This window comes from Furipterus horrens, unplaced genomic scaffold (assembly GCF_987537825.1).
Source record: "Furipterus horrens unplaced genomic scaffold, mFurHor1.1.pri manual_scaffold_11, whole genome shotgun sequence".
Taxonomy (NCBI): domain Eukaryota; kingdom Metazoa; phylum Chordata; class Mammalia; order Chiroptera; family Furipteridae; genus Furipterus; species Furipterus horrens.
In genome coordinates, this window is record NW_028327181.1 from 55,390,832 (window position 1) to 55,404,416 (window position 13,585).

General features: G+C 53.4%; 2 protein-coding genes across 4 annotated transcripts in view; one reads left to right on the top strand and one right to left on the bottom strand.

Annotated features, from left to right (window-relative positions):
* On the bottom strand, window positions 1–7,168 carry INCA1 (inhibitor of CDK, cyclin A1 interacting protein 1). The gene is made up of 7 exons (XM_090292192.1): window positions 6,559–7,168; window positions 4,189–4,276; window positions 2,007–2,120; window positions 1,735–1,774; window positions 1,267–1,460; window positions 666–831; window positions 1–429 (listed from the first exon to the last, which is right to left on the bottom strand). The coding sequence occupies exons 1-7, from the start codon at window positions 6,593–6,595 to the stop codon at window positions 283–285; spliced, it is 786 nt and encodes a 261-aa protein (XP_090148318.1). The 5' UTR covers window positions 6,596–7,168; the 3' UTR covers window positions 1–282.
* Window positions 6,267–13,585, top strand: part of KIF1C (kinesin family member 1C) — a 21,775-nt gene continuing 14,456 nt past the window's right edge. The window contains exons 1-13 of one of the 3 annotated variants that reach the window (XM_090292183.1): window positions 6,267–6,465; window positions 8,168–8,288; window positions 8,516–8,648; window positions 9,062–9,138; window positions 9,495–9,674; window positions 10,283–10,348; window positions 10,956–11,134; window positions 11,222–11,333; window positions 11,797–11,874; window positions 12,023–12,088; window positions 12,177–12,252; window positions 12,718–12,796; window positions 13,003–13,148. In XM_090292183.1, the coding sequence (XP_090148309.1) occupies window positions 8,543–8,648; window positions 9,062–9,138; window positions 9,495–9,674; window positions 10,283–10,348; window positions 10,956–11,134; window positions 11,222–11,333; window positions 11,797–11,874; window positions 12,023–12,088; window positions 12,177–12,252; window positions 12,718–12,796; window positions 13,003–13,148 (1,165 nt within the window). In that variant the 5' untranslated portion in view covers window positions 6,267–6,465; window positions 8,168–8,288; window positions 8,516–8,542. Of the gene's footprint in view, window positions 6,466–8,167; window positions 8,289–8,515; window positions 8,653–9,061; window positions 9,139–9,494; window positions 9,675–10,282; window positions 10,349–10,955; window positions 11,135–11,221; window positions 11,334–11,796; window positions 11,875–12,022; window positions 12,089–12,176; window positions 12,253–12,717; window positions 12,797–13,002; window positions 13,149–13,585 lie in introns of those variants that run through there. The other 2 variants (XM_090292184.1, XM_090292186.1) reach the window with 2 other exon arrangements.

A 13,585-nucleotide genomic window follows, 5' to 3' on the forward strand; every position in this document is an offset into this window, starting at 1 on the left:
TCAACTTGTTGGCTCTTTAATGTTAGAACAGAGGAACGAACACTGCCAGGGAGCGAGGCCTGGGGGCAGCAGGCCTTGGGGAGTTCTTGAGATAGGAGCGCGTTGAGATGGGAGGCCGGGGCCGGCGCAGTTAGCGCCTAGTGCAGAAGGTGGGAGAGGAAGCTGGGGGAGGGTAAGGAAGGGGAAGTGCTCTGATGCCAGAAAGGGGGGTGAGGGTCCAGCAAGGAGGCTTGGGTCCTTGAGGCAGCGCTAGCATGTTGAATGACCATGGACGGTGTCTCCTCACTCCTCAGACTGCAACTCCAGCCCCCCGGGGCTGTAAAGGGGGTTCCTACTGGCTGTGACAGTGCTGTAGCTGGGTAGAGAGCTCAGCTGCTGGGAGAGACAAGATCCTTCCTGGACCACGGGACTCCAGGGGGACCAAAGCAGCTGTAAAGATGAGAGAAATTGAAAAAAAGGATGAAAGAATCAAAAAGTATGTCTCTCCAGATTTCCTGGTGCCCAAACCCAGATACCCCTGAGTCTTTGATTCCCACCTGCTTTAATTGTTGTTCCCCTCAAATCCAGCAATTCAGTTTGGCTCTTGGCTTCTGCTGTCTCTCCATGCAAGACCAGGCATTCACAGGACCCTCCCATCATCCCACCAAGCTCCTCCCCAACCATACCTGGGCCCTGCCAGGGGGAAGAAAGTGGTCTTCTTCCCGTGGGTAGGCTGCCCTCGCCTCTTCCAGATGAGGGTGTTCAGTTGTGCCGGGGAATCTACAGCCCGCTTCGCCGGACACCGAGGGCTCAGGTGCAGCCCCAGAGCTGCCCCACTGGGCCTTCTTCAGTCTGTGGAGACTTTAGGCTTAGGAGACAGGTGCCTAGAGGCCAGGCTTCCTCTCTCTCCATTCTTCACCTTTCTGCTCTAAAATACCTCCTGCTGGGACCATTGTCATTTGACTTCTGACTTTCTGCGCCCCTCAGACTTAACTATTTTTAGTTCAAGGATCAGAGGTGACCTCTAGCTCCCCACTATCCTCCAGTTCAATGGAGTGCTTTCCTGTCTTCAGTGATCCAGTTTCCACTTCTTCCAGCTCATGAGGCTCCCCTTCATCCCTTAGCTCCTTCCTTTCCACATTATGGAAACTGCTTCAGTCCCACCAAGTCCATGATTCATTTTCAATCTCTCTCCAATTCCTTCAAAACTCCCCAACCCTTCCTTAATTCAAACCATTCTGCCTCCAAGCCCTGCTTGGCTCCCAGAGCCCAGATGTCTTTCCTTACTCATTGATAATTCTCTGTCGCCTCTTCAGATCCTCCAGGTGGTAAGTGACAGCCCTTACTCGGGCTGGGATGCCCCCAGGTCCCTGCTGCATTCCTGTCAAACATGACCGCCTCCTTTTTCTTCTGCAAAGCATCTCAGGAGGTGGGAGCTCCTCAGGGGGGTACACATCAGGCTGGAAACAACCAGGGGCTCCCTGAGCCAAAGAATGGGGAAAAGGGGAGAGATGGCAGAACTGGGACTCAAAGCGGAACTTGGATTGACATAGGGAGTCAGAGATCTTGGGAAGCCCAGATCACGAAATCAGCTCTGATCTGGAAAACATGCTGACTGACTCACAGAAAGGAGGGCCTGTTCAGTTCTCTGGTTGGGGCCACTAGAAGGAAGGGGTAATAAGGAGAGCTGGTGGTAGGATGGCAGGGGGTGCAATTTTAACTGAGCAGTGTTGAAGGGCAGAAAGTTTGTCATACCAGCAGAAGTGGGATGTACTGTTCTTCCATCCAGGTGGGGCTGTGAAGCACAAAAAGAGGGTTAAGTGCAGAGAGGACACCCCACCCATGTTGTTTCTGTAATGACCTCCCCCAACCACCTACCTGCTTGGCATTAGGAGTTACAATGGGAGCCTGTGGGTCAGTTATTCCCAGGCTAGTGCATATTGCTATAAAGCTTTATGGTTGTTTAAAATTGTATAGCTTCACCTTTGCACCCCCAGTTAGTCTCCATTTTCTCCATTTCTACCCACCTGGGCCTTTGGCTAAGGTTCTCCCAAAACATGTCTCCATAACGCTGGGGCGCCAGTCTGAGGCTCTGGGAAGGCAAGCGGCGGGGTGGAGATCGGCTGACCACCCTGGAACACCTGAGGTGAGAACAAGGTAGGCTAGGGTCCCTTACAGCATCTACTCAACATAGGGATTCAGAGGTCATGTCTTTCCGTGAGGATACGTGGGTCTTTCAGGCCATGTCCTCAGTCCATTTTAGCTGAGGAAGGAGGTAAAGTCCCTGACCTGAAAAGCCACTGGAGCTGGGATGAGGGTGGGGATTGGCAGTTGTTTTAGCCTCAGATCTCACTGAATCTCCAGCTTGTGAATCTCCACAACCAGAAAACATATTTAGGAAGCAGGGCTGTTAAAGAGGAAGGCCCCAGCTACTTGGGTGATGATAAACAAAAGATTCATTTTGGTCAATGTAAGGGTGCAGGACAGCAGAACCTCTGTTTACTCCTGTTTTGTCTCCCTTATCTCAGAAAGACGAATATCCTCATAGGTAGTGAGGGATGTGAAGAGCTGTGTGAGCACAGTGCTCATCTCTTCCAAAGGCTGCAAACTGAATGATGATGCTCTCTTGCTCTCTAGATGGAGTGTCTTAGGTCTTAGGCCTCAGTCCTTTATCTTCTCTGTTTCTGTCTCTCCTTAGGAGATCTCACCCAGGCCCTTGACTTTATTTTTCACCCATAACTTTACTTTTATTTTTTTAAAATATTTTATTTATTTATTTTTAGAGAAAGGGAGAGAAACATCAATGTGTGGTTGCCTCTTGCACGCCCCCAACTGGGGACCTGGCCCACAACCTAGGCAAGTGCCCTGACTGGGAATTGAACCCGCAACACTTTGGTTCGCAGGCTGGCGCTCAATCCACTGAGCCACAGCAGCCAGGACTCACCCCATAACTTTAAATACCACCAACGTGCTGATGACTCCCAAATCTACATTCCCAGCCCTGATGCCTCTCCTGGACTCCAGACTTGCAGGTTCAACTGCCCACTCAACATCTCCTCCCTTGCTTTCCCCATCTCACTGAAAGACACCCCAAATGCTCAGTTGCTAGAGCCAAAAACCTTGTAGGCCTCATTTTCCCCTCACCTCCCATATCAAAACTATCAGCAACTCCTAACAGTTCTACATCTAAAAATACACCCAAACTGGACCACTTCTCATCATTTCCACTCCCACCCGCCACCATATTCCAGCTCATCTTCCCCTTCCTGGACTATTACAGTGGTCTCCTCCTCTCCCTGCTTCCATCTAAATCCCCTACAAACTCACAGAGCAGTGTGAATAATTTTTTTTTTTAATGATCATGTGAATTGATATACAGTTTGAGATTTACTTCAAAATAATCTGAGTAGTAGGAGGCTGGATGGGTGACAATTATTGAAGCTGACTGAAAAGGGTACACTGGGTTCATGATTACTACTTTATGTATTTGTTTGAAATTTTCCATAATAAAAAATGTTGAAGAAAAAAAATGTCTGCTAATGTCATTTCCTTGCTTAAAAACTTGCACTGGTTTCTACTGTCCTTAGAATAAAATCCAAACTCTTTTCAATGGTCTATTAGGTCCTCTGCCTAATTGTCTGACTTTACTCTCCATATTTCCCTTGATCCCTAAGCTTCAATTACATTGGCCTGTTTCCTGGTTCTAAAAGATACCAAGCCTTTTTCTTTCTTGGGGCTTTTTAAAACCTACTATACCTTCTCCCCCCTGGCTCTTATCAGACTGACCCCTTCTCATTTTTCAGTTCTCAATTCAAATTCACCTCCCCAGAAGAGTCTTCCACAATCACCCTATCTAAACTTATGTGCCCATGACATTCAATTTGTTCGTGATATTACACTCCTGTTTTTTGCTGATGGCACCTATCACTAGTTGAAATTGTATTTATTTTGATATTCTGTCTCCTCCTTTTAGAATGTAAGCTCTTTGAGCAGGACCCTGTCTTTCTAATTGCTGAACCCTGGTGCCTAATACAGTACCTAGAACAATGCAGTGTTCAAAAACAATTTGTTGACAAAATTAATGAATGCCCTGAGCCCAGGCATTGAGCTTCTTGTTCCTTATTTCCAGCTCTTTTAAGGAAAGAACCCATGCATGCAATCTTCTCTCCATCCCATCACCATTCTCCCCACTAGGTGGGGACGACTCACTTGGCAAAGGGGATAAGGTTGTCTCCATCTTCATGTACCTGCATGACTAGGCTGGGCTGGGTGGCTGGACCGAGTCTCTTCATTGGTGCTAAGAGGATAATGAAAAATTAATCATTCACTCATGTAATGGCTGTATGGATGGGACCAGTAACATATCTAGAGATTGGAAGGAGTATATATGGGCCCTAAAAAAGGAAAGTTTAAAAGGTATTTCTAGTGCTGGACATTTCTTTTTCTTTTTTCTTTTCAAAGATTTTATTATTTATTTATAGAGAGGAGGGAGAAAGAGAGAGAAACATGGGTCTGTCGCATGCCCCCAGCCAGAGACCTGACCTGCATCCCAGGCATGTACACTGACTGGCAATTGAACCAGCAACTTTTTGGTTCGCAGGCCATTGCTCAATCCACAGAGCCACACCAGCCAGGGCTGGACGCTTCTTCTATTAGCTTAAGATATAGGTTGAAGCTGGAGAGCCCAGGAAATGTGGATGTGGTAAAAGATAAAGGGGGAAATAAAGTTTCTGAAGCCAAATGCATAGAGTAAGTGAAATATACAGATGGCACTTCAGTGACTTACTTGGCAATATGAGGTGATGTAATGAAAAAGGATGACAGGTGGGAACTAGATAGGACAGAGGTATTTGTGGGTTATGGTATAGAATTGGTGGTTGGGGGCAGTTAGAGAACTGAGGGTTGGTAAAATGAAGTTAGGTATGAAATGTTAATGAAAGTTAAGTGTGGACAGAGCAGACGATTGGTCACAGGAAAGGAGGGGGCAGGTGGGAACGTCTATAGGTAAAGAAGCTGGCGAAGTCAGTTGCACAGAGCCAGAATAAGGGGAAGCCGAATATAATCTGAGAGCCAGTAGGGTGGGCAGAAAAGCAGCTAAGAATGATAGTTGGGAGAGTGCCTGTAGGGAGCATAAATAATAACAGAAAAGGCCAGCTGGAAACTTTATCCAAGGGCAACTAAGGATGGGCTGAGAAAGCAGTTAGGTGAGGTTAAAAAAAGAGAGAGAAGAGTACTTAGAGCTGAGTTGGCAGATGGGCTGGAGTTGGGTTGAAAAGGCAAGAGGGGTCTAAATGGGATGTCCTGGGCGCGCGCGCGCGCGTGTGTGTGAGCTGACCTCAGGGGGCAGTTGGGTAGGTGGATCTAAATGGGTGACCTAGATCTAAGAGGACGGAGCTTAAGGAAGCTAGACCAAGTGCTCAACAGTTGACCCTAGATGGTAGTCAAGGCCTTGGAGGGCAACGTGGGTCTGACAGGGCAGATGAGGGGTCAGTCTGGACTAGGGCAGTGGGGGCGTGGTAGCCTGCCTGGAGGGAAGGGCCAGGCCTGAGTGTGTGGCTTCTCCTGAGGGGGCTAAGGGGACCCTCGGCACGTAGACTAGGCGCGCAGCCAGGCCTTTGGGAGCAGCCAAGCCTGAGGACAAAGATGGGAGTCTGAAGAGGGAAGGTGGCTGGACGGGACAGCCTAGGCCCTGTGGGGGCCAGACTGGGTCGGGAGGGGTGGCCCGGGCCTCAGGTGGCGGCCCGGGCCTGCCGGGACTGCCAAACTTGAGGGCCAGACAGGGACAGAGCGCCCGGAGAGCTGTGCCGCCGCTGACCGCACTTGGCCACAGCACCTGAGGCAGCTGCGCCGGGAATTCTAGAACGATAGGCCGGGCGGAGAAGAGAAGCGACGGGGTGACTGGAAAGAGGGAGGAGCCGACCGGCAACGCGCGCCTGGAGGCGGGGCCTGCGCTGAACCTCCCCCTGGGCAGGGCTCGGCGAGCGGCTCCGCCCCGTGAGCGCGCCTCCGGCGGCGGCAACGTGCGCAGGTCCGGGGCCTGGGTTCTCTGACAAAATCAGCCCCCACCTTTCCGGGCTCTTCAGGCGCCAGTAACCCTTCCGAATCCTGGTGTCCAGCTCGCTCTTCTGCGTCCACAACCCAGCTCCCCCACGCCCGCCCGGTGGGCCCTACAGTCCCGAGGGCACTGCCCCTTTAACTGTGAGAGTCGCTCCTGGGCTCTTTTAGGGGCGGGGCGCGCGCGTGCGCGCGCCCGTCTGTTCCCCGCCCCTCGCTCCCGCCCCAGCTCGCGCTGCCCGGGCGGGCGCCGGCCGCTGGCGCCGCTGCTGCTGCCGCCCGCGGGGCGTGAGTCCGCCGCCCGGGGACCCGGCGAGGGGCGGGGGCAGCCCCGAACCGGCCCCGGATTTGCTCCGCTCTCGTCTCACGCTTTCCGGAAAGTTTGTCTCTTTGCACTCTGCCGAGTCGCTCCTGGAGCCCTGCCGCATTGAAGTGAGAGCTGGGGGAGGGGGGTGAGGGAGGGGACGCCCGCGGAGGAATGTGTCGGGCTAGGGGGCGGAGAGCCGGGGTCCTAGTTTGCACGACCTGGCGGGGGCCGGGTGGCCGCGAGAGCCGAGATCATGTGCTGTTTGTCCCGCGGAGGCGCAGAGAGGTGCCAGGCCCGGGGCCGCCGTCGTTCGGCTGATCAGAAGAAAAGGGTCCGCACGGCCTCCCAGAAAGGCCGGGACCTGGGCCTCTGTGAGAACTGCCGGTGGGCAAGGTCCAGGTGGCTGAAGGTCCCAGTTCGGGTGGGTCGGCCCCTTTCCAGCTGCGGCTCCTCCCTGTCCTCCGCTGCTCTTTTACGCTGCATCGGCCGATCCTGTACCTATTCCCTAGTGCCCCAGCTGTACCACCCCATTCCCTGACCCATGAGCCGCAACGGCGTAACCGGCGTCATCATTGCGTGTCCCCACCAGTGTCCCTGACCCCTGTGGTCAGGGTCTGGGGGTCAGGGCTGTTCTTCCTGAGAAAGCCTCTAATTTCAGCTACTCCCTTCCTGTCCTGGGGCACACCAGCTCTCTCATTCCGCGCCCCCACGCCCAGGGCTGGAGAGGTGAGACCCAACCAGAATGACAGGGGTTTGAGGTCCTTTAGGGCTTCAGAAGGGGCCCCCGCATCCCCGATCCCTCTCCACAACTCTCCACCCTGGGTCCGTGGGCGTGGGCGGCTCAGCCTCTCCTCCCAGGGTGTGGGCACCCGATCACCCACATTCCTGGGCTCTAGCCTGGCACCTTCCCCAGAGCAGTGGACGTGCCTTAGCATTAGCTTCAGGCTTGGGCTGGGACATGCTGCTTCCTTTTCCCTTCTCTCCCTTTTCAGGGAGACAGACCCTAAGGTTACCCTCCCCTCCCCATAAAGACACAGGTATTCTGGCTTCCTCCATGGAGGAACCCTGGAGTTGAGGGATGCAGGATGACCCCACCCTCCCCTGCCCATTGTCCTGGATCCTGAGGAGGAAGTGCCGGGGGCTGGGCCAGGAGTTTGGGGCCACAGGCAGGCCCTGTGGATCCCAGTCCTGGGCTTTACCTCCAGCCCTTGGACTTTGCCCATTGGTGATCCCTGCCTCTGTGGAGGTTGTGGGCTGTTGGTGGGAGCTGTTCGCTACTTCTCCCTGGCTGAGCCTGTGGGGGAATTTTAGGGTAGGTTTTATATTTGGGATTTTCTCTTGTCTTGTTTCTCTTCTGGACTCCCAGTTTGTGCTTTTGCCCTGGAGAGCTCCCTGCCTGTTCTCCCCTTTCTGTGTTTGCTGGCCTCTGTGTCTCTCCTTCCTTTTCCTCCCTGTATTTCCTTTATAGCATGACCTCGATCTTGCCTTCACTCTTATGTCTCTTGTTTTCTTGGTGTCTGTGACTTTCTGCCCCTCTTCTTCCCCCTTCCTGCCACCCTCAGTGTCTCTCTGCCCATGTATCCCTTTCTCTGAATTGCCCTCTGTCCAGCCTCTCCTCTATCTGACGTTCAGTACACTTGTGAGTGACGAGGAATAAAAATATCACCATCTCTGCCCTTGGATTCACATTGCATTCGGACACTCCAGAGGGACAGCCATCCCTCCTTTTTCTATCATTGCCCCCCACCCCTTGCCCTCCAGTCATGCAACCCCAAACACATCTCTGGAGCCACAGGTGCCTCCTAACCACTCTTCCCCCACAACCAGGGTTTCCCCCACAGCCCCCGCTGTCGTGGCCAGGCCTCAAGTGTAGGATGGGGCTCTCCCTACGAGGGCCGGTGGCAGCCAGAACTGATACAGCTTCCCTGGTCTGGGGCCAGGACGACAGGTAACTGCGAGCTGAGATACGGCTAGGGAGAGAGGCAGGAACACCTTTGGGAGTCCCTGAAGAGAGTGACATTTGGGAGGCGGGCCAGGGAACTAGGAACTGGGTTCTCGAGGGGTTGGGAAGCTGAGGAAGGGGGATGGAGAGACTGGTTCCTTGGCAAAGCTGGGAAGCAGTGTCTGGGTCCCCCCCAAGCAGTTCTAACCACCTCTTCTGTCTCTGTTCTCCAGCTGAGGAGGGTGGGAGTATCTGGAGCCATGACTGGTGCCTCAGTGAAAGTGGCAGTGAGGGTTCGGCCCTTTAATGCCCGTGAGACTAGCCGGGATGCCAAGTGTGTGGTCAGCATGCAAGGCAGCACCACCTGTGAGTGAGTCCCAGGGTCCTGGCTGGGCATAGGCCGGGTGGGCCAGGCCCACCATGCAGGCTAGTCCCGCTGGGCCGAACCGGGAGTGGGGCTTTGCCCAGCACAGAGCAGGTGCTTGTTGTAAGGGTGGGGGTTGGGGTAGGCTGGCCTTTCCATGCTCCCAGTCCCTGGGAGGGGGAATGTTGGCCTGGAGCCCTCCATTGCCCAATCCAAGGAGGCAGTCTGGTGGGGGCGGGTCCTAGGAAGCCAAAATTAGCTTTGGTGCGGGAGGGGTAGGGAGTATTAAAGGGGAGAGATGAACTAGGACAGAGGAGGGGAGTAGTAGGATGCCTGGATTAGGGGGCTTGTGGGGAGTGGGCAGAGGTTGGGACTATCTGACCTTGGCCTGCCTTTGTCTTTTCTGTCCCCTCAGCCATCATCAATCCCAAACAGAGCAAGGATGGCCCCAAAAGCTTCACCTTCGACTATTCCTACTGGTCACACACTTCGGTGAGATTGTTGGGCTGAGGAAGAGCTAAACAATGAGGGGCAGGGGCTTCTAGGTCCTGGGGAGGGGGCATTGCAGGAAAATAGTACCTCTGGGAGATTGGTTGCGATTGGGGTGGGTAGGGCCCTTAGTTTGTGACCGAGACCAGGATGAGGGAGGCAGAATCTCGTGGAATAATTAGGACTGGCAGGAGATTGGATAGGATCCTTAGGGATGATTGGGACTCTGATAGGGGTGGGGAAGCGCACAGGACCTTTGGACTGTTGTTAGGGGTGGGAGAAAGATTCCTGGGACCTAGACATTAAGGACAAAGTCATTCAGGGCTTCTGCTGTCTTTTTCTGTTCCCTTTCCACCTAGGCTGAGGACCCCCAGTTTGCATCTCAGCAACAGGTATATCGGGACATTGGAGAAGAAATGCTGCTCCACGCCTTTGAAGGCTACAACGTGTGCATCTTTGCCTATGGGCAGACCGGGGCTGGGAAATCCTACACCATGATGGGGCGGCAGGAGCCAGGGCAGCAGGGCATTGTGCCCCAGGTACATGCTGGGACCTGGCAGGGCAGCCAGGGCAGGAGCATCTTCAGTTGCCCCTAGGGGTCTAAGGATTATGGAGCAGAGAGCTAACTCTCTTGAGGCCCTGAGTGACAGGGAATGTGATGGGGGATAGGGGTTGCCTGCAGCTTGGACATCCAGGACCCCCACCAGAAACAGCAAGGCTCAGCAACAAGACCCAAAGCTGTGGCATCAGAAAGCTCTGCTCTGAACCCTGGCTTTACCGCTTACTACTTACCTTGTCTCACAGTCACTTGTGAGTGTGCTTCCCCTATAGACTGGTGTACCACGGTTAATGTGGTGACTATAGAAAAAGCCAGTCGCGGGTAACTTGAGAGGTGGCCATTATTCTCCCTGGCTGTGCAGTGCAGTGGCCTTGCACACAGGCTCTGGAGTGGGGGCGCCTGGGTTTCCTTCCTGGCTCACTGAGTACTAGCTTGTGATCCTGGGCAAGTGTGAGCCTCTGAGGTTGCTTTCCCATCTGTAAAACGGGAATGGCCCTCCTTTAGGGCTGAGTTAGGGCTCAACAGGACCTGGACTGGTGCTGGGTGCCGCAGGCGCTCTGAACAGCAGCTTTTCTGTGTTCCCTCCAGCTCTGCGAGGACCTTTTCTCTCGTGTTAGTAAGAACCAGAGTGCTCAGCTCTCCTATTCTGTGGAGGTAAGCCCAGTGTAGGTGGGCAGTAGGGAGAGGCCATGGTGGTCCTGGATCGGGGGAGAGGGAGAGCAGAGTGATTAAAACCAAGGGCAGTCTCCGAGTCAGACAGCCTGGGATTCCGTGCTCTGCCCGTTACTGACTGGCTTTGAGCAAATGATTTCATCTCCTAGCCTCTTGAGTATGTTCATCTGTGAAATGATAATGGTGGGGTCCCTGTCCTGAGGTCGATGGGAAGAGGGTCAGTGAACATACGCAAAGTGCTTAGCACCATGCTTGGTGCCCAGTAAATGCTGAGTGTACAGTAGGCGAAATCACCTGTTTCGTATTCAGTGGAGTGGAGGGTGAGTTTCACAGCCAGTATTTTGTTAACCTTGTTACTTTTTTCTGTTGTTGAATTTATTGGGGTGACACTGGTTAATACAATAATGTAGGTTTCAGGGGTACAATTCTGTAATGCATCATCTGTATATTGTGTGTTCACCACGCCCAGTCAAGTCTCCTTCCATCACCATTTACCCCGCTTTACCCTCTTCTACCTGCCCCTGTCCCCCTTCCAATTGGTAATCATGCTGTTGTAGCTTGTCACTTCTTACTTGCTTCTCCCACTCAGGTGAGCTACATGGAGATCTATTGTGAGCGGGTACGAGACCTCTTGAACCCCAAGAGTCGGGGCTCTCTACGGGTCCGGGAGCACCCCATTCTGGGCCCCTACGTGCAGGACTTGTCTAAATTGGCTGTGACCTCCTATGCAGACATTGCCGACCTCATGGACTGTGGAAATAAGGCGAGGTGAGGTGGGCCGGTGGAGTTGAGGGAAAGGGAGCCAGACTTACGAAGGTGAGAGGCGGGACCCAGTGACCACTCCTTTCCCCCCAGGACTGTGGCTGCCACCAACATGAATGAGACCAGTAGCCGTTCTCACGCCGTCTTCACCATTGTCTTCACACAGCGCTGCCATGACCAGCTCACTGGGCTGGACTCAGAGAAGGTGGGACCCCCCTGACCCTACCTAGTAACAGGGACGACAGTGTTATGAAATGGCCATGTGTTCTCCTCCCCATCTGTGCTGGGTGTGAGTGCCTTCTCCAGGCTTCTATAACCCCCTGTCCTTCCCCTGTCAGATCAGTGTGGGACAGTCTCCTGTTTGCTTGTTTGTCTTTTTATTGGCCTTCTCAGGGCAGGGCTTGGATCCCATTGTCCCTTGTTCCAGCACACAGTAGGCATGTAAATACCTGTAAATGAATAAATGAACCAATGGCTTAGTAACCAGCTCCTTACTATTGTCTTCATCTTCATAAATTTAATTTCCTCCTGTCCCTGTCTCTTGTCCCCTCCTGCCTTGCCTTTCTCTATCCCTTGCCAAGTGTCCGATTCCCTTGCTGGGTGTTCTGATTTGCCTGCCCTGCCCCACTGACCCCAGTCACCTCCTGCCTCTTTTTTTTCTGGCTCAGGTTAGTAAGATCAGTTTGGTGGACCTTGCTGGGAGTGAGCGGGCTGACTCATCAGGGGCCCGGGGCATGCGCCTGAAGGTGAGGGGCCTTAGGAGGGATGGATGGGCAGTGTTGGGGACTGTGTGCAGTGGTCTCTAATTCTAACCTGGGACAGGGAGGAAGAAGGGAAAGTGGATTGGAGTAGGAGAGGAGGGCCTCATTCCCCATGTTCCTCATCTCTTTCCAGGAAGGTGCCAACATCAATAAGTCCCTGACTACTCTAGGGAAGGTGATATCTGCCCTTGCGGATATGGTAAGACCTGCGGTGGGAAGAGAAGGGACTCTGGGAAAGAGGACACGGGGTGGCCCACCCTGACCCCCTTCCCTCTTCCATTGCCCAGCAATCAAAGAAGCGGAAGTCGGATTTTATCCCTTACAGGGACTCTGTGCTCACCTGGCTGCTCAAGGAGAATTTGGGTGAGGGGCTCCTCCTTTCTTTCTCTTTGCTGACCCTGCCACTATCCTACTAACCCCTTTTGATATATATCTGACAAGTCCTCTTACCATTCTGAGAATCTCATATCCTTTAGTTGTCCCATTGACTGTTGCTGAGATCAAGGCCACACCCTGCTTGCCAAGTCGAGAGCCTCAGCCTCACTAACCTGGCCACGCATGACCCCTCTCTGATCCCACACCCACTGCTGACTTCATCCTCCTCTCACTGATCTCTTGCTGTCCCACAAATGTCTGATGTCACCCTGCCTTTACCCCTGCTCCCTCTAACTACAAGATTTCATGGGTAGCTCTACAACTCTTAGCTTCACCCTACCTTGGACAGTGCCCCTATTAGACCTCTGCCTGGGCACTGAGGCCCCCCTGACCCAGTATGGCTTTTCTTAGGACCCAGCCCAGCTTAAGCTTTCCCCTCCTGTCCACGCATAGGTGGGAACTCCCGCACAGCAATGATTGCAGCCCTGAGTCCCGCAGACATCAATTACGAGGAGACTCTCAGCACCCTCAGGTGGGGCTCTGGTGGGGTGGGGCAGCATATGAAAAGTGCCAGGGGAGCTCAGAGGCTAGTACCTCAGGACCCTGCCTGTGAGACAGAGTTGACCCTCAGCTGTGCCCCAATATTTTAAAACCTGGGAGAGAGAGAGGGAAATAGGCAGCAAATTAAGGTCACCTGGGTCTGGGACTCACCAACCCCAATGCTCCCTCCTCACCCAGGTATGCTGACCGCACCAAGCAGATCCGCTGCAATGCCGTCATCAATGAGGACCCTAATGCCCGGCTGATCCGAGAGCTGCAGGAGGAGGTGGCCCGGCTGCGGGAACTGCTGATGGCTCAGGGGCTCTCAGCCTCTGCTCTGGGAGGTAGGGCTCCGGGCAGGGGCAGCTCAGGGATGCCCCTTGGCTTGTGTCACCCCTCTTCATCTGATCCTTCCCAGTCCTGGGACTAGGGGGGGACCGCTGGTCATGAAGCCCTTAATGTCCTCAGTGACATGGATACAGATACGAAGCGGGACTTAACCCATTTTGACAAAAGTACTTATGAAATATCCAGGGTTTAGTTGATCATAAGCTTAACAGTAATCAATAGTGGAATGTTTTCTAAAATTGAACACTCAGCCTCACTGATACAAACGGTGTTCATTTTAGAGGATGTAGCATCTGTGTTGACTGCGTCAGGTATGGATTCCGCATTCAGTCTTTGGGTCCATCGCATTGAGGGGAGAAATAAGGGTGTCCATTTTGGGGAAGAGAAGAATAAAGTAGACATGATGTTCATCTTCCCATATTTGAAGGGTAGT